At 44.1% G+C, this 27,208-nt stretch overlaps 1 protein-coding gene across 3 annotated transcripts in view; it reads right to left on the bottom strand.

Annotated features, from left to right (window-relative positions):
- The window catches only part of ARHGAP24 (Rho GTPase activating protein 24), a 343,081-nt gene that overhangs the window by 242,737 nt on the left and 73,136 nt on the right, over nucleotides 1-27,208 (bottom strand). For all 3 annotated transcript variants that reach the window (XM_035112151.2, XM_035112152.2, XM_060278414.1), the window contains one exon: nucleotides 20,864-21,063. In XM_035112151.2, coding sequence (XP_034968042.1) covers nucleotides 20,864-21,043 — 180 coding nt within the window. In that variant the 5' untranslated portion in view covers nucleotides 21,044-21,063. The remainder of the gene's footprint in view (nucleotides 1-20,863; nucleotides 21,064-27,208) is intronic.

Raw genomic sequence — 27,208 nt, 5'->3', positions numbered from 1 at the left:
CACACACACTTGGAAGAAGAAAATAACCTAAAAATGAGTGTAGAAAATAACCTAAAAATAACCTAAAAATTACCTACCTGGGGTAATTAAAGTGCCATAACATCTGTCGCCTTGCAGGAGGAAACAAAATCTAATTCTAACTCCTGAGGTTCTAAAACACTCATAAACCCCCTAATGGCACCCTTGTGGTACCGAAGGAGATGGAGAGAGGCATGTGGGCCCCTAGTAATCAAAACAGCAAAACCAACTGGAGCTGAGAGGTGGGAACATTTCACTGGAGATGGCTGCGAGACATGCTTTTATATTAATTAATGGGCTGTCAGACATTCAGGCTGCATCTGTATTGACAAAAGTTAAAAGAAGAATAAAACAGAGGAAATACCCCTGTGTTCTTTTAGAGCTTCACAACATTATGCCAGCAGTTGAGTATTCTGCTCCCCACCCCACTGTTCCCTAGTTCTCTGAGCAATGCTGCCTTATACCAGGTGAGACTGACTGTCCATCTCCATCAATATTGTCTACACTGAGTGACAGTAGCTCTCCATGGTCTCAGGCAGATGGTCTTTCACATCACTGGACCCTTTTTAAAAAACACATAAACTGGTGATGCCTCCTTCTGTATACAAAACACTCTACCACTGACCTATGCTCCCTCCAAACATAAGCCAGGGATATCTATTATGTACTGTTTAATACTGGACTTTCTAAGTTGTCTACAACAGGGATACAACATACAATGTTCAAATCAGTTAAAAGTCTTCATTAGGTGCTGGGAATTAAGAGGCGGGTGGGTGTGCCAACCAGAGGCAACGCCTTGAGCTGAAGATCGGGGGGGCAGTGTGTTGCACGCATGATGTCACAAGCACATCGTGTGCTGCATGGCTATGACGTCACACTTGTGTTGCACACCATGTCTACGTCTGGGGAGGCCTGGCCAGATGGGCAGGGTATAATTAATTAATAGCTAATGAACTTTCTGCATCTGCTAACCATCTTGCTTAGCTTCCAATCTTCCACTGACATTAACCTTCCTGCTTACCCTTACACCTCCATCATTCTGCCCGGACACTGAGGTCCAGCACCGAGGGCCTTCTGGTGGTTCCCTCATTGCGAGAAGCCAAGTTGCAGGGAACTAGACAGAGGGCCTTCTTGGTAGTGGCACCCACCCTGTGGAATGCCCTCCCATCAGATGTCAAAGAGAAAAACAACTACCAGACTTTTAGAAACATCTGAAGGCAGCCCTGTTTAGGGAGGCTTTTAATGTTTAATAGGTCACTGTGTTTTATTTTTCTGTTGGAAACCCAGCCAGATGGGCGGGGTATAAATAATAAATTATTATTATTATTAATGCCCAACTTGAATGTGCAGAAGATGAGTTCAAAAGCGGAGACACAAGTCCACTCCAGCTTCCTGATCTGTCTTCTTTCATCCTAAATGGGAGTGTGTTTGATAGTGCTCTGTACAAAAAATGCTGAACTCCAGACTGGCCATTCGAACTGTTATATGCCCTTCTCTCTCTTGGGGAACCTAGTGTGTAAATCCTTTCTCAAATGTATCCTTAACAGAGCACCTTTCCCTTTCTTACAGTATCTTGGGCAGAGAGCAGGCAATCCTCTCTGACATGCACGCCTGCTGCTATAACTTCCTCCCTCAAATGAACCAAAGCCTGGCAAGTTGTAGTGAACTCCCCAACCTCCTCTTCCCCAAGGGAACTCATAAAAACCTTAAGCACTCGGCAATAGGCAGTTAAGAGGGGAGCATCTTCTTAATGTTCTCAATGACTAGACGTGCATTAATGAAGTCCAGCATGTTCCAGGACTCCCTTTCTGGGTAGCTATACAAGTAGTTTGCCAGAGCGCTATGCAATATAAAATAACCTTCCTCAAAGATTTGCAAGACACTGGGGACTCACCAAGTACAAATCTTGCAGCAGAATAAATCTGCATTCTCCCCTACATCATGGCACACTAACACTCTTTAAGCAGGTTTCATTCTTCAGCTGCCAGCTGCCCTGTTCCTGACATGAGCCCTAATTAGTGAGCCAGATATTTATGGGCTTAATAGCTCCAAAAAGCACTCACCTATCACCATTTTTTAAAAACCTGACAGCGTTCATCTGCTGTTGCATATGCAAGTTTAGATTTGCTTGTGCTCTCTTGCTACCTTTGTTATCAAACATGAGTCCGTATTGATTAAGTTGGCAGACTCCTCCTGATCAGGCTCCAAATCGGGTTCTGATTACCCTGCTGCTTTCCCCCAAACCTCAAAGATGAACCTATAATGTGCTCCCAATGATGTTACTGGGTCCAGTTCTCCTCAGCCCCTTTCCAAACCCTTCCTCCAACCTGCTTCCTTCCCTGTCATGGCTGATGGTCCAAGGATCTTTCAGTGTGCAGCAGAAGAGACATACAAGGACAAAGTTCAGGCTATTTCTTCCAGTTTGGGGAATAAACAAAGGTCTTTAATTAATGCCCACTGCACTTAGAAAGCCGTTAGATCAGGCATCCTCAGACTTCGGCCCTCCAGATGTTTTGGACTACAATTCCCATCTTCCTCGACCACTGGCCCTGTTAGCTAGGGATCGTGGGAGTTGTAGGCCAAAACATCTGGAGGGCCACAGTTTGGGGATGCCTGCGTTAGAGGGTTAAAAGGGAAAGGCAGCTGGGTGGTGTTCCTAAGATATCTTTTTCAGTTTCTCTTTTCACCTTTGCTGCTTCCTTTTGTTGTAACCAGTAATTTTTGATGATGCTGTGTAAAATATCCCATTTGAATTTTACAGCCATGCCTTCCTTCCTTTGGTGAGACAGAAACCTTCTCTGCAACACTGGCATTTTATATAGGGCATTTTCTACAGCAGCACTTCTCAAACCAAAAAGCAAACCAGAACACACAATTAACCATCGAAATTTGTGCATCTCTGAATTTTTCAATGCACTTCTCTAAGCAACCAGTGTGCACAGAAGTTCAAGTACTGGTGGAAAATAACATGCAGAAATTAATTACATGGGGGAAATGATTTGCAAAAAAAGCATATGTTTTTGCAATATCAACCATCTCAGGTCATATGACCACCACAGGGTGGTGACGGGGCCTTCTCAGCAGTAGTCTTCCATTTGTGGAATGCCTTCCCAGGTGAGGTTTATCTGTCTACCTCAGTATTAGAATTTAGGATTATTTTTTAAACATTCCTGTTTAGCCAGGCATTGCATGTCTAAAAGTTCTGTGCCTGGTAACCCTAAAAGTATTAGTTTGATCAGGTCAGTGATTGCCTTTAGGAGTTTTAAAACTGTTTTTAGAAGGTTTTGTAAATCAGATTTAGAAGTTTTTTATAGTCTTCGTATTGATATGTTTGCCACCTTGAATTTATTTGAAGGAAGATCTGGGGTATAACTCTAATAAATAACTTACTAATATTATTGTTTTTAATTTTAATTAACATAGTTAAAACTGCATACAAACGTGTTCATATTAGAGCCTACATTGATCACGTTCTAATTCTCACAAAGTTCTTTAACAAAGTTCTTAAATGAATTAATATTCCGTTTGAGCACAGTCTTAGAAGGGAAATTATCTCTGAAAGGTTCGTGAAATTATTTCATGATATAAACTAAAGTGATTGCTGTTTCTCTCTACATAAATATTTCTATTTATAAACATCCCTGATGATTGTTCAGAAGCTTTAACAGACAGAAGATGTTATACAGTATTCCACATTTCTCATTTTTTGTATGGTGCTATTTTAGCATGAAGTTCAGCCTGCTAATTGCTGAAAGCTGCCCTGAGCCTTTGCACGTGCAGCAGAAGGATGGAATATTTTGTTTATTAAACTTTTAAACCACCCTTCATCCGGAGGATCCCAGGGTAGTTTACAGAAGATTTTAAAACCAAACATTAACAGTACGAGCTCAACATTAAAACAATATTGTAATAACCAGGATTAAAACCAGCAGCTGGCAAAAAAAAAATCCTGCATCGTAAACCTTAAATGGTCTAGCCAACTCAGCCAAATGCCTAAGTTAACAAATGTGATTTAATTTGGTTTTGAAACCTACAAATACTACAGTCAGGTCAGAGATGGTTCCTCTGCCATCTCGCAGTGAGCAATGCCTGCTGGTGTAACAACAATATTTTTTCTGTCAATAAAACAAGTTAATATTCCATCAAGCTGCATGTGTGCATGATCATGTGCACACGGAAGAGGAGACCAGGGCTCTGTTGAAGCATAAGTGAATCATGACCATTGTCTGAAGTGGCCACGAGTTCCTCTAAGACAGGCATGTCAAACTTGCGGCCCTCCAGATGTTTTGGTCTACAACTCCCATGATCCCTAGCTAGCAGGACCAGTGGTTGGGGAAGATGGGAATTGTAGTCCAAAACATCTGGAGGGCCGCAGGTTTGACATGCCTGCTCTAAGATGAAGGGTTGAAGAACCCTTTTCAATCTGGTGGCCACATTTCTGGGATTCTGCAAGGCTAGAGGCCAAAAGGGAGCTTAGCAACCCACAGGACTCTTGCTTTTGTATAGCAAAGCCGCCCAGAGTGGCTGGGGAAACCCAGCCAGATGGGTGTGGTATAAATAATAAATTATTATTATTATTATTATTATTATTATTATTATAGCAAGTCACTTTCAAGCGCTACAAAATTTATGCACTGTAGACAGTGCTGGATTTACGTGTAAGCTAAACAAGCTATAGCTTAGGGCCCCACTCTCTTGGGGGCCCCAACAAAATTGAAAGGAAAAAAACAACTGGACGTACATTTCCTAAATATAAGATAAAAAACAAATAAAATAAAACCTACATACAGCAAGTGTTTTGTGTTGTGTAGGTTCCTATGATGTAAGTAATGGGCCCCGCCTGCTAGCCTGCTCCCTAAAATATCACTGGTTTGCTCATTTCTATATACAGTGGTACCTTGGTTCTCAAACTTAATCCGTTCCAGAAGTCTGTTCCAAAACCAAAGCGTTCCAAAACCAAGATGCGTTTTTCCACAGTAAGTAATGCAAAATGGATTAATCCATTACAGACTTTTAAAAACAACCCCTAAAACATTGTATTTCACTATTAATATACTTCTTAATTTGTATTTCAGTTCAACAACTGATAAAATACATATTTTGTTATGTGCAAATGGCTTTAGATACCTATTAGGTCCATAAATGACCATAGAGCATATATTCAACACAAAAAGCAGTGACAATTTGTTGTTGACATAGGACAGCTGGACATAGAAAAAGGGCCCCATTACCTTCAGTAGCTTAGGGCCTCCTCAAACCTAAATCTGGCCCTGAATGTAGATGGAAGTGAGGGGCACATGGGTCTCATCAACCTGGGAAAGTAGCCCATCTATGGGAAGGAAAACTCTAATTCTAAACCTCTGCTGCCTGAGAATAAACCCTACATATATCTGGAGTGGAGTCCCTAAGATGCTTGGATTTGATATCCCGCTGTATCACTACCCGACGGAGTCTCAAAGCCGCTAACATTCTCCTTTCCCTTCCTCCCCCACAACAAACACTCTGTGAGGTGTTCTGGCAACTCCTGAAGCCAAGCTGGTGCCAATTGTATTGCTCTGCTTTCCTTTGGCAATACATCAGTGAGGTTCGGGAAGGGGGGGTGATCCCAGGACCTCCATAAACTTGCATCCCAGGGAAGTCACTTTAGTGCTGCTAATGCAGTGGCTTGACTTCACCCCTGGAGGCACACTCCATTGTATCTCGGGACGGATGGATGCCAGCAACGATGCAGGCATCTCTTTCCACCAACATACCTTCCAACATCTGAGCGAAGAAAATCAGGGCAGGATTGCTGGAGGAGGGCAGAGGCAGCAGGAGCCGTGGCTGCAGTGGCAGCAGCGGAACACCAGTAACACAGGGCAGCAGTAAAATCCCTTACCTGCTGCCTGGTCTTACCCAGAACTCACTTCCTATTTCCAACGAAGCAGTGTAGGAAGGGAAGACCAGCGATTGGGTGAGCGGCAGGTTGGGAGGTGCCAGGGGGTAACCATAGAGCTAGGAACAGTTAAAGAGGTTTTAATCAGGAGATATTTCTCTATGGTGCTGGGCTTGGGGGAATGAGGCACCATAGAGATACGAAAGTATAGCGATCTCTTTGTCTGGGACTTTCTGTGATGAAGACAGAGAATCTGCGATGACTGGTGTGTGATAGTGATTGTCCCAGCCAATAGGGACAACTGGAGGCTATGCACCTAGGCAAATAGGAGGCAAATAATCACAGTTCAAGGACACATTCCAGCCAGGCATTCCATTCCAAGGACGGAATGGAGCAGGGCCAGCAAGGGACATCAAGGAGAGTCCTGTGGGCCAGAGAGAAAGGTTGTCCAGCCCTGCCCTAAGATGAGCCTGCAACCCATGGTAGCTGGTTTTGTGGTTTAAGGGCAGGAGTGCACAGATGCACTGGAAAGCCAAGATGGTGCTGCTATCAATGCGCCTGTGCAGTCCCAATCTTGCCAGCACCCTGCCCCGAACCAGCACCATCCATACAAGCCCCAGCACCATCAGTGCCAGGAGAGCAGCTCTGTTGTTACATCGCACCAGTTGTTGCTGCCTACAACTGTAGCTCCATGTTTTGCAGTGAGCTATGGAGTGTGTTCAATACTCCCAAGTTTTAAATCTTTTGTTGCCCAAACAAATGTGACAAGGACCTCAGCATAACCGTTCTTCACAATCCATGGGTGTTCTCTGCAGCTTAGTATTCAGTCCTCACCTCCCACTCAACAAGCGAAGTTGAAACAATGGCCTGTCAGCTTTCAGAAGCTAGAAATCATAGGGAAAAGTTAGGCCAGTTACTGCACCTGTAATGGAAGCTTACGTAACACCAAGCATTCTGTTGTATAATGCTCAGACGCCGACGTGCAAAGTAATTCAGTGCATGGTACTTATGTGGATGTAAGTGGAGGGAGAAGATTGTGTTAAATAAAGAAGTTCTGAAAGGGTGTCATTTGCTCAAAGGACAGGGGCTCAAATTCTCCATGGAAACTTTGCATCATAGAGAGAATGAAATGATACATTACAATCAACCTATTCCCCGCCCCATTACCTGAGCTTGGAGAAAGAATAGAGTATAAGGAACTTACTATGTTGCGCCCAATTCAGTTTTAATTTCCAGAAGCCCATCATACCAACACAATAATGATTCAGTAGCAGAGCTCCATCCCTGAAGTGTTAAGTGAAAGGTTACATGCTGTCAGGTGCAGGTGTCGGGGGTAAATCACAGGGAATAAGTGAAGTTAACTCTTTTATTAAAAGAAACAAGGCAGCTCAGGAGCCCAGGCCTAGAAAGCACTCTCCCCAGTAGAACTTGCCCCTTATCGCAGCTGCCTAAACTTCCTCCTCCCCTTGGGTGCTTCCCAAGCAATCTGAAACTATGCTGGCATGGCTGTCTTTGCACTTCCCGCTTCATACCTCTCCTTATTCTAGAAGACCAGGGACGAGGGGAGCTTATTGGAGCTTATTGGCCTCCCTGCTCCCCTGCTTCAGCTTCTACCTCTGGTTCTGTACTGCTCTCTGCCACAGGCTCTTCCTGCTCACTAAACCATTACCTCTTCAGCTTCTGACACCTCTTCCTCTCAGTCTGTTCCTCTGACTATGCATCATCATCCCACCACCAACCCCCAGGCTCTGAGCTGTCTTCCTTTTGGGTTCCCTAGCTGGTTCCTCCCACCATTCCTCTGTGTCCAGCCAGTCCATGACATGTACATACACAGAAAATTAAAGATGAACTAGGGGACAAGTAGGGGTTCAACATACACCAATGGGGAAATAAAATTGAGGATATGATTTGGTCATTACCCTCAGACACTCCTCCTCAGAGCTGTTACTTCACACACCCCTTAAATGTTTTCACCTGCCTAGAATTAGTCCTTGAACTCTTGCTTGCCTTAATGTAGGATAGAAAGGTGTGTGGGGGTGTGTAAGTAAACTACCTTTGCTTATGTTCCATCCACAACTAGCATTTGGCCTTCAGAAAGGAACATGGTCCTCAAGCTGAACATGTCCCTCACCCCCGCTTTTTGGAGATAGACTAAGTGTCTAGTCAATTCCACCCTAATTTAATCAAGAATTGGGGGGGGGGCATTCTAATGGTTTTTTCTATATAGGAAAACACTGGGTTTTCTTGAATACCACTTCAGAGATGGATTTGCAACAAGCATTCGCCTTCAAATTCTGAGCCAGACTGTCTGGAATGACAAAAAGAAATGAGCTGATATAGGGCACATGTCTAAACGATGACTAACAAAGGGCTGTCGCGCCTTTAGGTTGACAGAACATCACTGTCAGAGCGAGGGCTGGATAAAATGCTCCCTGCTGATTAAGCAGGACTCAGTAAGCACCTTAGAACCAATTATGCATTTTGAGAGGAAATCAAAGCGGATAATGCTGAGTTTCAGGGCTGACCGGTGGGCAAGCTAAGGAAGCAACTCAGCATGCACAAAAAACGTTATTGATGCCAGTGACTGGGAGGAAGGCTTCAGTGCTTTGAACCAGGGGTTCATCGAGCATTGGCTGTGCATGCAGAAGGTCACAAATCTCCAGGTAGGGCTGGGGGAAAACTCCTCTTTGAAATCATGGAGAGCCACAGCCATTTGGTTCCAAGATCTTCATCTGTTCCTATCCTGTGGCAGGTGGGTGGGGCAAACCACCTGTCAATCACATAACATCATCACGATGTCACACGATTGACAGGTGGCTTGTCCCCCCCTCATCCAAATTTGTTGCACAGGGTTCCCAAATGCCCAAGGTCAGCTGTCTGTAAGGCGCCTGGGAACTGGTATGCAAGGGACATTTCTACTTGGTGCTTCCCAAAGCTGGCAGAGGCTGGCAAAGCATTTCTTTCTTCCCTCCCTTATGCAGCAATGCCTACCCGCCCCTGCCCCCCCCCCCCCGTAAGGCTGAGGATGCCTGTTCCCAGCAGCAATCAGGTGTACACAGCAAAGCTGATCAGGATTTCAACCCCGCTTCTCAGCTGTCAAGTGAGGGAGGTTAAATCCTGCTGCTTTAGCTGCAGGCACTTGTTCCCTCCTGGGATCTGGCATCTGCAGCCAACACAGAATTGAACCCTGGTCATCAGCTGACATCACAAGTGGCATCAGTAGGCTCGTTTCTGCACATGCTCAGAGACCTCTCTCTCATCCTTCATCCAAGCAAGCAAGAAGCATTATTGAAATTCAAGGGTACACTTCAGGCAGGCAAAAGCATTCAAAGACATTGTGAAATGAGGTTGGTGTGGAGCTGGGCCTGAGGAGAGGGGAGAAATGGCTCAGGAGGAAAGTCTCTAGGGCACTAGATCAGGCATCCCCAAACTGTGGCCCTCCAGATATTTTGGCCTACAACTCCCATGATCCCTAGCTAACAGGACCAGTGGCCGGGGAAGATGGGAATTGTAGTCCAAAACATCTGGAGGGCCGAAGTTTGGGGATGCCTGCCCTAGATAGACCTGAGATCCCTGGCCCTCTTCTACTGAATGCGTGGAAGCTGGAGGGGGCAGGTGCAATCCTGCACCCCTTTTGTGCACCCTGCCACTCTGGATTCTGATGGTGAGAAGAGAGCTTGTGTTTTGTATTACCAGGCTTGCATCTTTCGCAAATGGAAATGCATTCTGTTGATGTGTTGTAAATACATTTTTCCAGAGTGATTTCAGACATAGCTGGTCATCACCTTCTCACCCGCCAGGGGGGCCTCACTTTCAGCTTGCATTGCCCAGTAACATAACAACCTCTAATACAGTACGAATCAGCTGTCAAGACAACTGTTTACTAGGCTAGGATAATAATCAAAGGAAATAACTTGATAGCTGTACAAACAGGAAGGCTGATGCTCCTGGGTGCTGGTTTTGGAATACAAATATAGCATTAAAGTTTAATTAGAACAGAAGGGAAATTCAGCAGTCCTGGTTTCTGCCTGTAGCAGCAGCAGCAAGGCAGCCAAGCTACAGGAGACCATGATGTGGCAGTTTCCATTTACAGTGTAGCCGACCATGGAGAGATCAAATGCATCCATAATCCCTCGCAGCTGCAGTCAACATGCAAAGGGGGGGGGGAAATGTGCCTCATTCCGAGCAGCTATAAATTGAACATTAGGGATTGCCATGGCTGCAGCAATTCATCTATTTGGCCTGCCTGGTGTAGGTAAACATTTAACAGCAACACCAAGTGCCGAAGACCTGGCTTGATGCTCTAGAAAGGCTAACTCAATTTTCATACTTTGTTCAGAAATGTCATTTTCTTCTAGCAGGCCTCTCAGGCAATTTCAATCTCTCTCTCTCTCTCTCTCTCTCTCTCTCTCTCTCTCTCTCTCTCTCTCTCTCTCTCGGAAAAGCAAATCATCTTTCCCACCACCTTGTCCCTTTAAGCACTGTACTCTTTTCGATATTAAAAGGGGATAAGCTAATCCCGACAAAATGCCCCGGAGAAGATTTATTATGACTACATTCTCTTTGCCTTCCATGAATGAAAAAGATTGCTTCAGGAGCAATGGCATTAATATGCAACATCCTCTCTCTCTTTGACCGAACACCAAAAGGCATGAAGAGGTTTTTGCCTTTATTTCTTTTATTCCAAAGCTAATTTACTCTGCACATTATGTGGCTCTTAAGAGCTGTCAATCAAGATTCCCATTCTCCTTGCTAACTAGAATTCTATGACTAGCCTTCATTTTTTCCCCTTCAAAGTAAAGCAGTGCGTGTACTGTTCTCTACAGTTTAGGTAAGGGATCGGGAACTTGGTAGTCCAACAACCTTTGGAAGAGCACAGTTCTCTGTCAGTACACTCTGTTCAGCCCACGTCTTAAGCGCGTGCATGGGCGCCTTCACCGACCTTCTGATCACAGGAACGAAGACAGCATTCCTGGAGATCAGGTCCTGGTGCTATGGACTCACATCTGCTCGTTGGGAGCACCTCAAACTCAGTCGCAGCAGAGTAACGGAAGCGAAGCTCTGGAGGTTTTGAAACATTGTTGTTGTTTAGTCGTGTCCGACTCTTCGTGACCCCATGGACCAGAGCACGCCAGGCACTCCTATCTTCCACTGCCTCCCGCAGTTTGGTCAAACTCATGTTCGTAGCTTCGAAAACACTGTCCAATCATCTCGTCCTCTGTCGTCCCCTTCTCCTTGTGCCCTCCATCTTTCCCAACATCAGGGTCTTTTCCAGGGAGTCTTCTCTTCTCATGAGGTGGCCAAAGTATTGGAGCCTCAGCTTCAGGATCTGTCCTTCCAGTGAGCACTCAGGGCTGATTCCCTTCAGAATGGATAGGTTTGATCTTCTTGCAGTCCATGGGACTCTCAAGAGTCTCCTCCAGCACCATGCCTAATTTATTTCTAACAGTCACTGCAAAACACTACAGACATACATGAGAAGAGCAGTTCCCATGCAGCCATCTTATCTCTACATAGATAAGAGCAAAAACTTTTTCAGGCAAGAGACGGAAGAACCAAAGAGCAGCTTCCGTCCCCTCATTTCTCATAACATGAGAGCAAAACAAAGATCAGGTGATTCTTGCAATGGGAGGGGTGAAATGCCAACACTCTCCGTCACCCACAACAACCATGGTCAATAGACAGGGATGATAGGAGTTCAATAACATCTGGAGGGTAACAGATTCCCCATCCCAGTCTTGTTCACTTGTGCCATATTTGGCTGTGGCCCCATCAGGTCATAGAGGAGCCATTTGAGATTGTACCTGAGCCCAGATTTCAATTGTGCTTTCTCCATCCTACGGCTGCCTAACGAGAAAGATCTTCACTCATTTCTAAACAGTGAGGAGAGACAGAGATTTTGGTGGGTCTCAACTGGAAGCGCTTTAGGAAGCAAATGGCAAAGGCCCAGAAGCCTACCTTCAGTCCTTAAGAGACAAGAGACAGAACCAAACCTCGCATTCTATTCTTAAGAAACTGAGAGAAGGTATTGCTCTGATATTTCTTTCTGGCCATAAGTTATGTAGGACTTTATAGGTGACATTTAGCACCCTGAATAGTTACGGGGCGGTATTTGATTCAGTTAACATTTAAAAACAAACTGGCCAAATTTCACAGTTCCTGAAATGAGGCAAGAACTGAAAAACTGTCATCCTTCAAAATTCGCACTTCTCTGACTTTTGCAATGCATTTTTTCAACGAAGTAATGTGTACAAAAAAGCATATACTAGGAAAAGTGCATAAAATGCACATTTAAGTGAAAATAGCATACACAATTCACAATATGGGGGGGGTGTTTGCAAAAATGTATGTATTAGGCAAAATTGCATGTGTATATATTAAGATCAATTCCCACTGAAATACTGGCAAAGTTTCCTGGGGACTTGCTTTTTAATAATAATAATAATAATAATAATAATAATAATAATAATCAGAAGCTAATGTAGAAATGTGGAGAAATGAAAATTCAAAAAGCAAGAAACTGAAATTGAAAAATCCCTACCCCTGAATCATGCAGTCAATGTACATGAATTTCTAAAGGCGCCACATGCTCATTCTGGTCAGCTCTCTCACCTGACGTGACCTTGCCCTTCCTGATTGCGTTTGGAACTTTCAGAATCGTAGCACACCTGGGTAGAGCAGAGCTTGACCTTGAAGCCAGGTGCATTGTGAAGCAGCCACACATCTCTGCCAACATGTGACCAGCTGTAACATGTGCATCCACTTCTTGACATTCGTGTTTAGTGATATAACCTGGCCTTCAACCATACGTGGCTTCATTCCAAGTACAAATGGAGTGGAGGTGGGAGCAGAATTCTCTTTTGAGAAACAGGCTTCTTCTTTAAAATAAAAATAAAAATAAATGACACGTTGAAAGCTGAATGACCCACTCCACCCCTATCTTTCGATTCAGAATGTTTCCAGAAATAGGAATTCACTTTCAAGAGCAGATAGATGATCTAAAACTGAAACGGGTCTCTGGCTTGTGTGCTGTATGTTGAACTTGACCTTGCATTTTTTTGGAGAGCAATGTCTTCCTTCAACTGCTTTTATGCACAGAGTCAAAAGCCATGGGGGGAAATGGATTTCAAGATAAACATTCAAAGAGGAGAAGTGACTAGAATAAGAAAAAGAACCAGCAGGTTTGCAATTGCAGGCAATCAGCTCCATTTGTGACCTTCGGCAAATGTTCTGAGCTCTACTATTCATACATCCAAACTGTTGCTTCATTTATCACAGTGAATTTGGGGGGGGGGGTTCAATTATATTTTTCACCAGAGTCAAGGAGGCAACAGATCTTTCAAGGAAACTTGCTTAACTACAGCGTTATTCAGTAGTTCTTATTGAGAATATTATTAAACAATTCATAATTTGTGTGTCATTATTTGGAGGCAATCCCATACATGCTTACCTAAGAGTAAGCTCCATAGAACACAGAAGAAGATGAAGATGAAGATGAAGAAGAAGAAGAAGAAGAAGAGGAGGAGATTGGATTTGATATCCCGCTTTATCACTACCCTAAGGAGTCTCAAAGCAGCTAACAATCTCCTTTCCCTTCCTCCCCACAACAAACACTCTGTGAGGTGAGTGAGGCTAAGAAACTTCAGACTAGCCCAAGGTCACCCAGCAGCTGCATGTGGAGGAGCGGGGAAGCGAACCCAGTTCACCAGATTACAAGTCCACCGCTCTCAACCACTACACTACGCTGGCTCAGTGGGGGCTTATCTCCAAGTACAGTGGTACCTCTACTTACGAATTTAATGTGTTCCGAACGCACATTTGTAAGTCGAAAAAAAATGTAAGTCGAATCCCATAGGAATGCATTGGGAGAAAAAAATCGTAAGTCGAAGCAACCCTATCTAAAAATTCGTAAGTAGAAAAAATCCTATCTAAACCGCATCCAAGATGGCGGACGGAGCTCCGTTCGTAAGTAGAAACATTCGTAAGTAGAGGTATTCGTAAGTAGAGGTACCACTGTAGACATACTTGGAATTGCTATGTGAAGTAGATTAGGCTAACCATTATCTTCTTCATGGCTAAGCAAGAATTCAGACCAGAAATCCCTCAGACCCAGTAAATTGTACATTACACCACCAAGGCTGTTACCTGGGTCAGTAGGAATATTTATTGTTTGCAACATGGGAAGAGGGTTCCACTGACTTGTTCATGCCAAGCTGAAAGCCCATGGGGGGCAGAGCAAGGCTGCAAGGGGACTGATATGCAGGGGAAGCTGCCCAGCGACAGAAGGAAGGTATCAAGGCTTAAGTATGTACCGGTAGCTTGGCATGGCTTGGCTGCTCAGGACCAAGGAAAGCTCCCAGAAACAGCAGACGTTGCTTTGAAAATACTAAGAATGATAAGTAGGCAGCTGAGTTTTCTAGCCTCACCCCTCTGTTGAATACAAGAGAGACTTGAACCTGTGAACTTTGATGCATTTCCAGATGGCCTGTTTATTGAGCATTCATTCTGATTTGTTTGCAGGGGAGATAAAATGATGTTGGCTACTTAATGAGCATCCATTCTGATATGTTTGCAGTGAGGTTAGGTGATGTTGTGTCAAATCATGCACCATCTCACACTTTCCCCCTCATAGAACTACAATTTCCAGATTCCTTGGGAGGAAGAATTGCTTGATAGACCACTGTCTGTGGGGAGACTAGGGCTTCCCCAAGAACACTTAGCACCCTTAACAAAGGACAGCTCCCAAGATTATTTGGGGGGAAAGCCATGATTGTCTAAAGTGGAGTGATACTGCTTTAAAATGTATTGTGCGGATGTTGCCTTAAACTTTCACCTGCAGTTTTGCTCAGTCGACAAAAAGTATAAATATCTTAAGGGGACAAGTAAGCTTCCCCTTCCTGTCATGAAAAAAGTAGCAGCTTTTTGGGGGGGGGGTTAATTGAGGGAAATGATACAGAGGGGAGATGCTCAAACCCCTTTCCTAAACACACACCCCATCCTCTAGGAAGCAGAAGATCCAAATTACAGGTCTCCTGCATCATGCTTCATTGAGCCCTGAGGGTGCAATCTGATGTACACTTGCCTGGCAGTAAGTCCCACAATACTATCTATCTATCTATCTATCTATCTATCTATCTATCTATCTATCTATCATCTATCTATCTCAAGGATAGTATACCTGAAGGAGCGTCTCCACCCCCATCATTCTTCCTGGACACTGAGGTTCAGTACTGAGGGCCTTCTGGCAGTTCCCTCGTTGCGAGAAGCCAAGTTGCAGGGAACCAGGCAGAGGGCCTTCTCGGTGGTGGTGCCCGCCCTGTGGAATGCCCTCCCATCATATGTCAAAGAGAAAAACAGCTACTGGATTTTTAGAAGACATCTGAAGGCAGCCCTGTTTAAGGAGGTTTTTAATGTTTAATCAGTTATTTTATTTTATTTTTCTGTTGGAAGCCACCCATTATTATTATTATTATTATTATTATTATTATTATTATTATTATTTATGAATGACTGCAAGAAAGCTTATTTTCTGTGCCCTCCTATAATTAGGGCTGCTAGGGATTTCCCCATTTATCCAGCTCCATTTTGATTCATGTAATTAATGTCATTATCACATTAATTTCTATTTTACAGATCCATTAGAAGTTTTAAATTATTTTAATTAAAACTCAGCTGAACTCTGGTGGTTGTTCCCCATTAACTCCTAACAGATGTCCTAAATGGACTTGTCTGCTAATGATTTTCTTACGCAAATTAGATTAGATGGAAAGTGCATGTTTTGCCAAAACGAGGCGCTTGTAAAACCTGCTTTGTACCTAAAAGGCAGGCTCCTCGCATAAGGACATCTGGTGAACTGCAGATTAATTTTAGGAGCAGATTATGCACTTTTAATCAACAGTGGGCTCAAGTCACCAATGCAACATTCGGATATGGCATTTAAGTACCATAACAATCACAGCTCTTTGGAAATGAACATCCCTTCAGAGGCTTTGTCGCACAATTTTTATGCACCCATCCAAATTTAAGCCTGTGGGGCCTTTTAATGCTACTGTAAACTGAATGTGAATTGTACCGAGCCCAAGATTACTCTGCTTCCCAGGGTTTTGGATTTTTTTTAAAAAAAATATATATTTTTATTAATTTTCCAATTAAAACCAATTATATCACATTCATTATTTCAAATTATACACATATATATATCAATCAAACCGAATGTTATGCCAAATCATCTAGAGAATTTTTTTTTGGGTTCCCATGCTTCAAGAAATTGGGGATTCCTCGCAACCGTCCACTGCCGTCTTTTTTCTAAAGTTCAAATCGTCTCTCCAAGTTCATAATAATCCAGATCTTCCCCTTACAGGGTTTTGGATTTTTAACCATTTCAGGGGAGCTCTTAGAAACCTACCTAGGTAAGAACTGCAAGTTATCATAGATGGAAGCTGAAGCTAGTAAGTAAATTTGCACAAGGAGATTTTGAAAAAAAAAATATGGCCGTTACACATTGTCAAAGAAAATGGTTGATTCTTCAAAAGTGGGAATTATTAGACCAAGGCCTGCTTCACATACGTCCATCACACATATGATGCATAGTTAGGATTCATGCCTGCAAGAGGCAGTGATGGTCAGCGCAGTGCAAAAACACTGGCAGAGTTGGCCCAGGGCTCACAATGGTCCGTTTGCACCACACCACCTTGGGCACCTCCCCTCTCTGACGCTGTATGCAGTGGTGGCACTGGGCGAGGGATTTGGGGCATGATACCGCATTGGCCTGAATATAAGACGCACCCTTAAAATTGGAGGGGGGAGGTAAAAAATACCCGATTACAAGCCGCTCCATTTCTCGCGGCTCCTGGCTGCTTACGGGGGAGGGGGAGCTGAATGCGTTGCTGGTGCCCTTTCCTCGCTCTCTCCCTTCCCAGCCTTGGGGGAGAAGACAGGGGACTATGCATGGGGCTGCTTCACCACGCTCCTGGCACTGTTTGCCCCACGCTCCTGGCTGCATACCGTAAGGTCGCGAATATAAGCCACACTTTAAGTTTTCATAGACGGAATTTGAGAGGGGAGGGCGTGCGGCTTATATTCAGGGCAATACAGTATTCAACTTTCTGATTGGGAAAGGTTATGTGTAAGGGTGACTCCCTACAGGGAGCCACCCCCATCATTCTGACGTCTACCTCGTCAAGTACAGAGAGCACCAGTGGTTCTGAAGCAGCCAGAGGGGGAGGGGAGAGACTCGGAGGAGGAGAGAAATCAGAGGGAGGAACAATGGGAAAGCTCGGGGGCAGAGGGATGCAGGCAGACGCTTAGGGATGCTGCAGAGCCAGGGAACCGACTGCTGAGGGAGGAAGCTGAAAGGGCATCACTCCTTCCGGCGCCAGAAGTAAGGAGAGCGCCACAATGCAGGTCAAAGGGGTGGCGTTTTGGGGTGCCCAGACTACTTTGCTGGTGTAGGAACAGACGTACGCCATTGCCGGATTCTGATTCGGGATGAGAGGTCATGTTTTAAGCTGTCTCTGCACTGTAAATAAATAGCACAATAAATGTCTGAAAACAAACTGGACTCAGGCGGAGTTACTCTAGAGTAGCCAAAACGACCCTCTGACATCATGGAAAACAGATTTAATTTTTTTGGCATGCTGTACATTGAAAGAGAATTATATGAAAATGATGTACAAGTGGTATCTGACTCCTACTGAATTAGCAAAAATGTATAAGACAAGTACAAATGTAAAGAACAAGAAGGTACCTTTTATAATATGTGGTGGACGTGCAAGGTAACAAAAGCATTCTGGGAACTGATAATTAATGAATTGGGGGGAAAATGCTTAAAATAACCTTTATAAAGAAACCAGAAGCATTTTTATTAGGAATTGTAGGTACTGAGATTCCAAAGGAACAGAAAAGACTTTTTATGTATGCAATGACGGCCGCACTGATGCTACTATCCCAGAGATGGAAACAAGATAAAGTCCCTACCAGAGAAGAATGGCAAACTAAGCTATTGGATTATGCCAAAATGGCAAAACTGACCGGAAGGCTCAGGAAGCAAGAAGACAAAAGTTTTAAGAAAGAATGGGAAAGATTTATAATATACTGTATTTAAGAGACCACTGTAAGCAAATGAAAACATTAGCAGGATTTTAACAACACTTGTAAGGTAACAAATACGTCGGATAATATGGAGAGATTTAAAGCGAAATAATGCAGTTTGAAAAGATGGCAATAGGACCCATGGAAGTGATGGAGGGAGGTCTTGAGATTCAGAAGAATCTCTAAACCTGAGTATGTATTTGATATTGTTATAATTTTACACTTGTAAAATCAAAGAAAAATGACTTACAAACAGTACGCAGTGGTGGCATGGGCAAGTGAGCAACGTTACCCACCCCACAATCCACTACTAATTACAGAGCAGAGAAGTAAAATGTTTGCTAACATGTGTGTGAGCCACACCTACATTAGATTCCTCCTTCACGCCAGCAGCGTTTGTTCTTGTGCAGCTCTTTTCTTAACCAAGTGCAAAAACTCTCTGTGCGAACATTCATCCTGGAAGTATTTTAGAAATGGCCACAAGAATGCATTGCTGCGTGGCGGTGGCACCACTGCCCGTCTCCTCCTAGCTCTGAAATCAAGACACTGCCTACCCAGACACATTGGGAAACCGCCCATTTCAGTCAACAACAAAGCCGCGAGTGGGAAACGTCTGCTAGTCAACGACAGTCAAACAACGGTTGCATTATGAAACTTTGGGGCTGTTGGTCAATCTCTTTGGCTGGATGCTTGACCTTCAAAGCTGGCACATGGACAAAATGCAAACAACCTCAAGGAGGCATACACAACTATAAGACAGCCCAGGACACTACGAATGGATCGTTTCCCGTGTGGATAAAGAAAAATGAATCAGAACCCCTTCTAATTGCGGCATTCAGTCTAGAGTTGACTTGCATTCATTTGCTCTTTTATATTAGCAGCTTTCTTGCCGCTTTCTCTCTGGAGCAAGAAAACAAACAGTATTTATAACCTTACCTGTTTTCTCAATAGATCACACTTTTATTTTGCTTAGCAGTCCTCAAGAGAATTCAAGGACAAGAGGAAACAGAGAGCTCCTCTCTGACCAATAAAGCATTATCATTCTTGGCTGTGCAAGGAGAGGGGTGGAAGGGTTGGCATAGTGCAATCCTCCCAGAGCTGTGCACACTCTCCTTGTATGTCTGTATGTTTCACAGTGGACGGTCAGCTACCAAATTCTGAATTTCATTCAAGATAGGGATGTAGAAGCTGTGGCCTCTCAGATGCTGCTGGATGACAATTCCCATCATGCCTGGTTATTGGTTATGCTGGCTGGGGCTGACTGGAGCTAGAGTCCAGCACGTGAAGGGCCATAGGTTCCCTGTACTTGATTTAAGAACGCCAATGTCTGGCTTTTTCATCATAGTAAAGAACAGCTTGCAAAGCATTAAGCAGCCCCGGATTTAAGGCAATAGGGGTGGCTCCACAGCAGTGAGCCAAGGGGGCACAAAATAAAAATGATGATGATAAAATATATATTTATACAGGTACCTACTCAAAGTTAGGGAGTACCAAATTTTGTCCTTGCTCCAGGCACCATATTATCAAAATATGCCCCTGCATTAAGGCAATGGTTGCTGAAGAATGGGGGAGAGGAGCTTAGACATCCCGCCTTCCAAACCAGTTACCGTGTTTCCCCTAAAATAAGACACCGTCTTATATTTCTTTTCCTCAAGAAAATAAGCCTAAGGCTTATTTTCGGGGGGGGGGGTGTCTTATTTTTTTATTAAGTCCCATATGGTTCTGGGCACCTGCCTCCTCCTGCCGTGGCCGGTGTTGCTGCTGCTGGGTCCCGCTGGCTCGGGGCACGGCACGTGCGGCGCTGCTGGCCGCTTTGTCGGTGCTACAGCAGCAGCAAGTTCCGGGCGCCAACCCAGCAGGCCTCCTCCTCTTCCTGCCGCGGCCAGCATTGCTGCTGCTGGCTCCTGGAGGCTCGGAGGTGATCGGAGAGGTGCGGGCAGCCTCACCTCTTCCTTGGTGCCCTCCAGAACTGCGCTTATCACTATGTCTTATTTTCGGGGTATGGCTTATATTCCACAAATGCGTAGAAATCCTGCTACAGCTTATTTTTGCATTGTGAAAATAATATGGACTGTATAGATTCGTGTCCATGCCGGCTATTGACCTGATTATAATGTATGATTTAATAGTATGTATGACATGATTATTGACTTATATTTATTTGATTTATTTTAGTTATAAAACTGAAGAAGCATTAACCAAAACAGATGATTACCCTGGATCACTGTCTGGTTTATGGTTAACTACAGATTAAAACAGTTACATTTTGCCCAAGAACTGGTCGACGTGTTGCCTCCTTTTCTCAGCATTACGGCTTATTTTATGGCTACATCTTATTCTAGGGGAAACACGGTAGCAAAGAATCAGGACTCCTTCAGCTCCTTCTTGAACTTCTCTGAAATCTATACTTTGCACTAAAAAAATAAATGCCCAACTTCCTTCTCACTATTATTTAGGAAACAACGCATAACCACACCACCCCCCACTCACAAGAAATTACTACATGTTCCTTTTCCTTTCTTGCTTCTTTGACTCGAGACCACTGCCCACAGTGGTAGAAGATTTTGGAGTTTTATGATTAAGATGTAAAATGATAAATCTTATGCTGGACATTGGCACAGAAGCTCTCTGTGACAGACTCACAACTCCCTTCACTGATGGAATTCCATACCAAAACGCTCTGGATGGGCTGGACCAAAGGAGAGGGTGGGTCAGCTCCCTCTCTCCTACAAAGCCAAATGCTTCCACATCATAATCAGGTTGGTAGCCATCATTGTGCTTGGAGCATATAAGAGCTCAAACAAGTTTCCGCCCCTTTCCTGTTGGTCCCTTCTTGCCCACCCCTCTACCTCACCTTGCATCCTCTTGCTCTGTACTTACCAAGGGTTTGGTTTCGTCCTCATCTTTGAAATAATAGAGCTGCTCCCCTTTAAGAACGAACCAGCGCGTGTGCCAAGTCTTCACAAAGCCTCCTTGCTTCCTCAGCCACCCACACTTAATGGCAACGTGCCGTCCTTGGTTCAGCTGGGGACTCTCTGCAGAGCCATTGTGCTCTTCCATAATGAGGCTGGCAGACTCTCCTAGTTAGGGGAGAAGGAGGGGAGGTGGGAAAGAAGCTTTATTAGCTAGTCTTCCTTCACTTGTTAACAAACAACAACAACAACAACAACAACAACAACAACAACAACAACAACAACAACAACACATCTTGTTGGAAGATTCAGGAAAGATAAAAGAAAGTACTTCTTCAACGCAGTACAAAGCTAAACTTCGGAAGTTGCTCCCCGAGGAGGGAGGGGTGGCCCCCAGCTTGGTTGTCTTTAAAAAAGGATTAGACAAATTAATAGTGGACAGGGCTATTGTCAAGGTGGTGGCTACTCTTCGCCTCGGTCCAGTATACCTGAAGGAGCGTCTCCACCCCCATTGTTCTGCCCGGACCCTGAGGTCCAGTGCCGAGGGCCTTCTGGCGGTTCCCTCACTGCGAGAAGCAAAGCTACAGGGAAGCAGGCAGAGGGCCTTCTCGGTAGTGGCACCCACCCTGTGGAACACCCTTCCATCAAAGGTCAGAGAGATAAACAACTACCTGACATTTAAAAAAGACCTAAAGGCAGCCCTGTTTAGGGAAGTTTTTAATCTGTGATATTTGATGTATTTTAATGTTTGTTGGAAGCCGCCCAGAGTGGCAGGGGAAGCCCAGCCTGATGTGCAGGGTATAAATAAATTATTATTATTATTATTATTATTATTATTATTATTATTCGCAATAATCACCCTCAGCTCACTCAGAGAGATATTTACAGTCCTTTATTTTACATATGGAGGGACCCAGGTGGCGCTGTGGTTAAACCACTGAGCCTAGGGCTTGCTGATCAGAAGGTCGGCGGTTCGAATCCCTGTGACGGGGTGAGCTCCCGTTGCTTGGTCCCAGCTCCTGTCAACCTAGCAGTTCGAAAGCACGTCAAAATGCAAGTAGATAAATAGGAACCGCTACAGCGGGAAGGTAAACGGTGTTTCCATGTGCTGCTCTGGTTTGCCAGAAGCGGCTTTGTCATGCTGGCCACATGACCTGGAAGCTATACGCCGGCTCCCTCGGCCAATAACGCGAGATGAGCGCGCAACCCCAGAGTCGGTCACGACTGGACCTAATGGTCAGGGGTCCCTTTACCTTTACCTATTTTACATATATACAAACAGCACAGTTACAACTCATGCATCCGAATCTGATGGGTCAGATTCAGGGAGTGGCTTTCTTTGACTTCTTCTCCAGCACAGTAAGCGGGGAAATCTCACAAGACATCTCTGATCCCTGCGGTTTAACTCTCTCCTTCCCTGTGCTGAAGGCACCGTCTCTCCCAGAACTGCCTGTGTGGTGCTGGGGCTCTCTTTCAGCATCGTAGGGCCTTGCTACCTCTTGGATGATCCCAGCTCTCTCCTCCTCTGCCTCTTCTGTCACTTCCTGATCTTCTCCTTCTGACTCTCCTCCTCTCCCCGACCCAAGGGCGTTCCCTGGCTATCCCGTGTCAGCTACTATCAATGGCTACTAGCCATCATGGCTATGCTCTGCCTCCACATTTGGAGGCAGCAATGCTTCTGAATGCCAGTTACTGGATACCACAAGGCTGCTTGTAAAAAAAAAAACCAATGAAAGCCACAGAACGACGTTTAATTACAGATTAGAAATAAAGAAATCAAATGAAGACTAGAGGTCAACATTTCTTTAGACCTGTCCAGATCATATAATTATTTTCTTTTAAATTGGGGGAGGAGAATCATGTGTACCTTCAAAGGTGCTATGAAACAGATGGCTATGGTTTTCTTTCTTTTTTTTTAAAAAAAGGAGGGGGTTAAACAGGAGGCAATGGTTAGCTGAATATGTGTTTATTTTTCAGCAAAGCCCGTGGTCTTTTTTGAGGCCTGCTTGGCATCCTTGATCTCTTACAATTAGAGCAAGCTTAGGTGTGCTTGTCTGTGTCCCAAGTGCAAGCTGCAAGGTTTCTCTCTTAGGGTGGCCATGCATCCTTCTTTGCAGAGAACAGCCCTCTCTTTGAATGGCTCAACCAAGGAAGCTGAGTTCGTAAGGAACCAAAAGAAAGCAGAACACGGACAATGAAGTTGCCCATCGCCAATGTTCTGTTATTTTTTTAGAGTTTGAATGGATGGTTTTATTGTTTTAGGGTTTGTTGGGTTATTTTTGTGTTTCTGTATTTTATTCTGTTTTTACCACTTGGATGGGTTTATGCTGTGAAGTGGTCTATACATTTTAATCGTGATAATAAAAATGACCATCAGCATCAACACCATCACTATGCAGGCACAAAGGCCACTTTATTGCAGTCTCCCCTGTCTACTTCTACTGAATTCTAGAATTCCCCCCCCTAAAAGTTCATTTATACACAATACATTTTTATTATGCCATTCCATGACGTCTTTAAAGGATGATTTCCTCTCTTTTCTTGGTGTGATGCATAATGTCTGTCTGTCCTTGAAGAAGGAAGGTTTTTGAACTTGCACTAACTCCTGCTGCTTCTTGTAATGTGGTGTGTGTGTGTGTGTGTGTGTGTGTGAGAGAGAGAGAGAGAGAGAGAGAGAGAGAGAGAGAGAGAGAGAGAGAGAGAGACCGAGACCCATGGAAATGGAGGGGACAACACAGTAGCCTTGGCAGGTCTATATACAATAGACTCCTGTGTACATTGAGGGAAGCTTTCATGGAGGGCGGAAGCAAATGCTAGGACACCTGGGAGCACGCAGCAAACATCTGTGAAATACTTTTAGTTCAGGAAGCCAGACTAAATTAAGGGGCTGATGGTGGAAATGAAACCAGACACAATTCAGATGTGTAATGGACTGTGTGTGTGTGTGTGTGTGTGTGTGTGTGTGTATGTGTCAAAATTCAAAGTCTCCAGATAGTACATGAATCTTCTTGGCTGCCTTTGCATCTTTGGCCTATGATCACCTGGACACACATCAAGGACAAATGCTTCCTTGCTGCTTAAGAAGCTGAACAACGACAAAAGATTCGGCTTTGATTTTGATTTAAGATTGCACGGACCTGAAATGAAATCAAGATGCGGAAAGGTTGTCCCCAAAAGTTGCAAAAAAACTGACCCTTGTAGGAGCAGCAGAAGACAGTGCATATTTAAACTCCCCGTCCCATTTGTGACTATGCTAAGAGGCTAAGCTATCTAGTCTCTTTGCCTTAATAAAGGTTTTGACTGCTGCAAAAGCATAGGGAAAGCAAGGATGGCATTAAAAAAAGTTGAATGCCCTTCACTTTAATAATTCACATATTTTGTAGCTGTGAATTGTTAAAATTAAGGGCATCCATTTATACTTGCAAAATACATGTATATATATTTAAGCTGGGAAGCAGCAAGAGATAGGTTTCCAGGCAGGAAATTACCGTAAGTTGTTCAGTGACTGATGGGTGGGTGTTGTTTCCTCAGTTAGAAATCTTATCTGGGCAGAAAACTTACTGCAGGTTTGGTGATAAGGTTTAATACCAGGGATGCAGAACCTGTGGTTCTCCAGACGTTCTTGGACTCCAACTCCCATCAGTCATCATGACTGATTGTCAAGGATGATGGGAATCTGGAGAGTCACAGGTTCCCTGTCCTTGGTTAGGGAATATTGTGAAAGTGAAATGTAATAAACTGTAAAATTCTTTCAACCGCCTAATACTTCAATAATGTTCTGCATTCAAAAACATGAACAGCTGGTCAATATTGTTTAGTCCAGCTAAGTACCACTATATAGTGGCAGCAGCCACTATTTATCCCCCCCCCTCCACTAGTCTTGTGCCTGGTTTATCTGATTTCATCATCTTTATCATGGCCAAGTTATTGCCTGTTACTTTTGAAAACATTTCCTAAACCAAACCAAATGTTTCACAAATCTGAGGAGAAGCAACTAGCAATTGCGGTACTTTGATGCACTGCAGGGCAGTATTGAAAGTTTGGGCCCCAATGAAGCATGGCAAAGACCTGCTTGTTCCAAGAACTTTAATTTGATTATGTCTTCTAAAGGATAAGCCATCAGATATACTTTCTAATGAGACTGGTGAAGGCAGTCTTGGAAACTATATAAAAACTCTACACCCACCCACCCACACCCCAGTATTGGCTTCCACAATAAATAATGTCCTAATACAAGTTAAGCTCTTGATTTAAACACATTCAATTGCAAACATTGTTTTATACTTCAGGTTTGAGTGTGAGCAGTGAAACTAATTCTGAAGATGTTCTTCCCCTTATGCATAAGCATGTGCTAGAGCAGGCCTGGGTGTCACAGAGGAATAGTGGGAGGAACCAGCTGGGGAACCCCTAAGGGTAAAAGAGTCACAGCCAGGGGGGAATGGTGGTAGGACTGTAGCAGGGGCCCAAAGGATCACAATTAAGGTGATAATGTAAATCCTTATAAATCTTGGAAATGGAATATGCTTATATTAGAAGAGTTATAGTAAACCTGTTGCTTTGAGAGACTCATGATTTAGCAAGAATGTCGTCCTTTACTGGGACAGAAGGTCAGCTAATACATCAATCACAAAGATGCAATTCATAAACTAGAACGTAAGTTGTTACATGGTACACATAACAAAGTTCCCAGCACACATACTATCTCACAATGTGACATATTACTGAGAACCGAGGCCTAGTTAGCAATACTTATTGCACATGCATATTAAATTAGGATGAGATAATGATGGACATGCGTATTGAATTAAAATGATGTAATGATTTTGTGATTGGTTAAAATGAAATCCTTTGTCTGAAATGTTATAAATTCTCCTGCCCCATGTTGGGCAAGGTTGCAGTTTTGTGAAAAGATTCGACTGTAACCATTATTGCTTTGCAATAAACAAAATGGACTCCTGACTCCTCGTCTCTGAGTTTTATTGACCTAACACAGAAGATAAGCCATTTTTTGGCGTACAACAGGACGATGATGAGTGGTCAGAGGGAGCAGAGGGAGAAGTTTGGGAAGAGGTGTCAGAAGCTGAAGAGGTTAACAGGGCTTAGTGAGGGGAGGGGGGAGTCTGTGGCAGTGATAAGTCCAGACTCAGAGTAAGAAGCTGAAGCAGGAGAGCAAGCAGGCCAAGAGGCAGAGGTGAGTCTGGCTAGTGAAGAGCCACGGGTATCTCTCCCTCCTGCTGCAAGCTCCTCTCCCCCTGGTCTCCCAGAACCCAGAGAGGTATGAAGAGGGTGGTGGAGAAGTCAGCTTCATGCAGGCACAGTCTCCAATTGCTTGGAGGGGACCTACGCAGCTGTGGGGATGCGGAGACCTTCAGTCTCAGCAACTGCTTTATGGGGGCAAGACCTACTGTTATGGACTGAGCTGAATCATAGAACAATAGGATCCAGAATCAGCAGTCTGATTGGTCCGCAGGAGACACCCAATCCAACTCCAGGTGGAAGTGAATCCGCAACCTGATTGGCCTGCAGGAGCAGCCATTCAGGCTGCTGGCAGAAGTCAATCCACAAACTGATTGGCCCACAGGTGTAGCCCTGAAGTAGCCAATCACGCAAAGCCCATTGTGTAAATAATGTATATAAGCAGATGGTTTTGGGGAAAGGGCATTCTTCTTCTCTTCTTCTCCTTGATGACTACAAGCTGAATAAAGAGCATGAAATTCACTCTCAACTCCGAGTATATTTCACCTACCAAAGATGAGTTGCTGTGCTCATTAGGCTCAATACTCCTGTGCAGACCCTGTTTTTGCTAATAAAGAGTTAACTCCAACTGGCTCAGTGTGGTTTACTGGTGGCTTGCTCCTGTCGCTGGGGGAAGCCTGCAGTCCTCCATATGTTCTTGGACTACAGCTCCTGTCATCCCTGTCCACTGGCCATTTTGTCTGGGGCTCATGGGAACTGGAGTCCAGCATCATCTGCAGGGTACCACATTGGCTATGCTACCACTCTGCTAGAAGAATTTTCTGCTCCTCCAAGCATTTGATTGCATCAGATTTCTTTCAATCCAAACCAATTACATTCCCTTAAAAGCAATAAAGGAATATTGAAAGTACTTCTGTGCATAGTAGCCCATTGTCTATACAGCTTGACTCAAACAAAAGCTATCTTTCCATCATGGAATGAGTAGTTGCTTTGCTTCCGGAATGAAAGGGCTTTAAATGCACACAAAGTGACTTCTAAGGTCTGTATTTATTCACTTCTGTATGGAGCCATAATGCTTTGGAATTAGTTCAATAAAGGGGGAAATATGTCACCATGG

Source organism: Zootoca vivipara, chromosome 9 (genome assembly GCF_963506605.1).
Source record: "Zootoca vivipara chromosome 9, rZooViv1.1, whole genome shotgun sequence".
In the NCBI taxonomy this organism is placed as follows: Eukaryota; Metazoa; Chordata; class Lepidosauria; order Squamata; family Lacertidae; genus Zootoca; species Zootoca vivipara.
The sequence above is the reverse complement of the archived record's forward strand: the minus strand, read 5'-3'. Positions and strand labels throughout refer to the sequence as shown.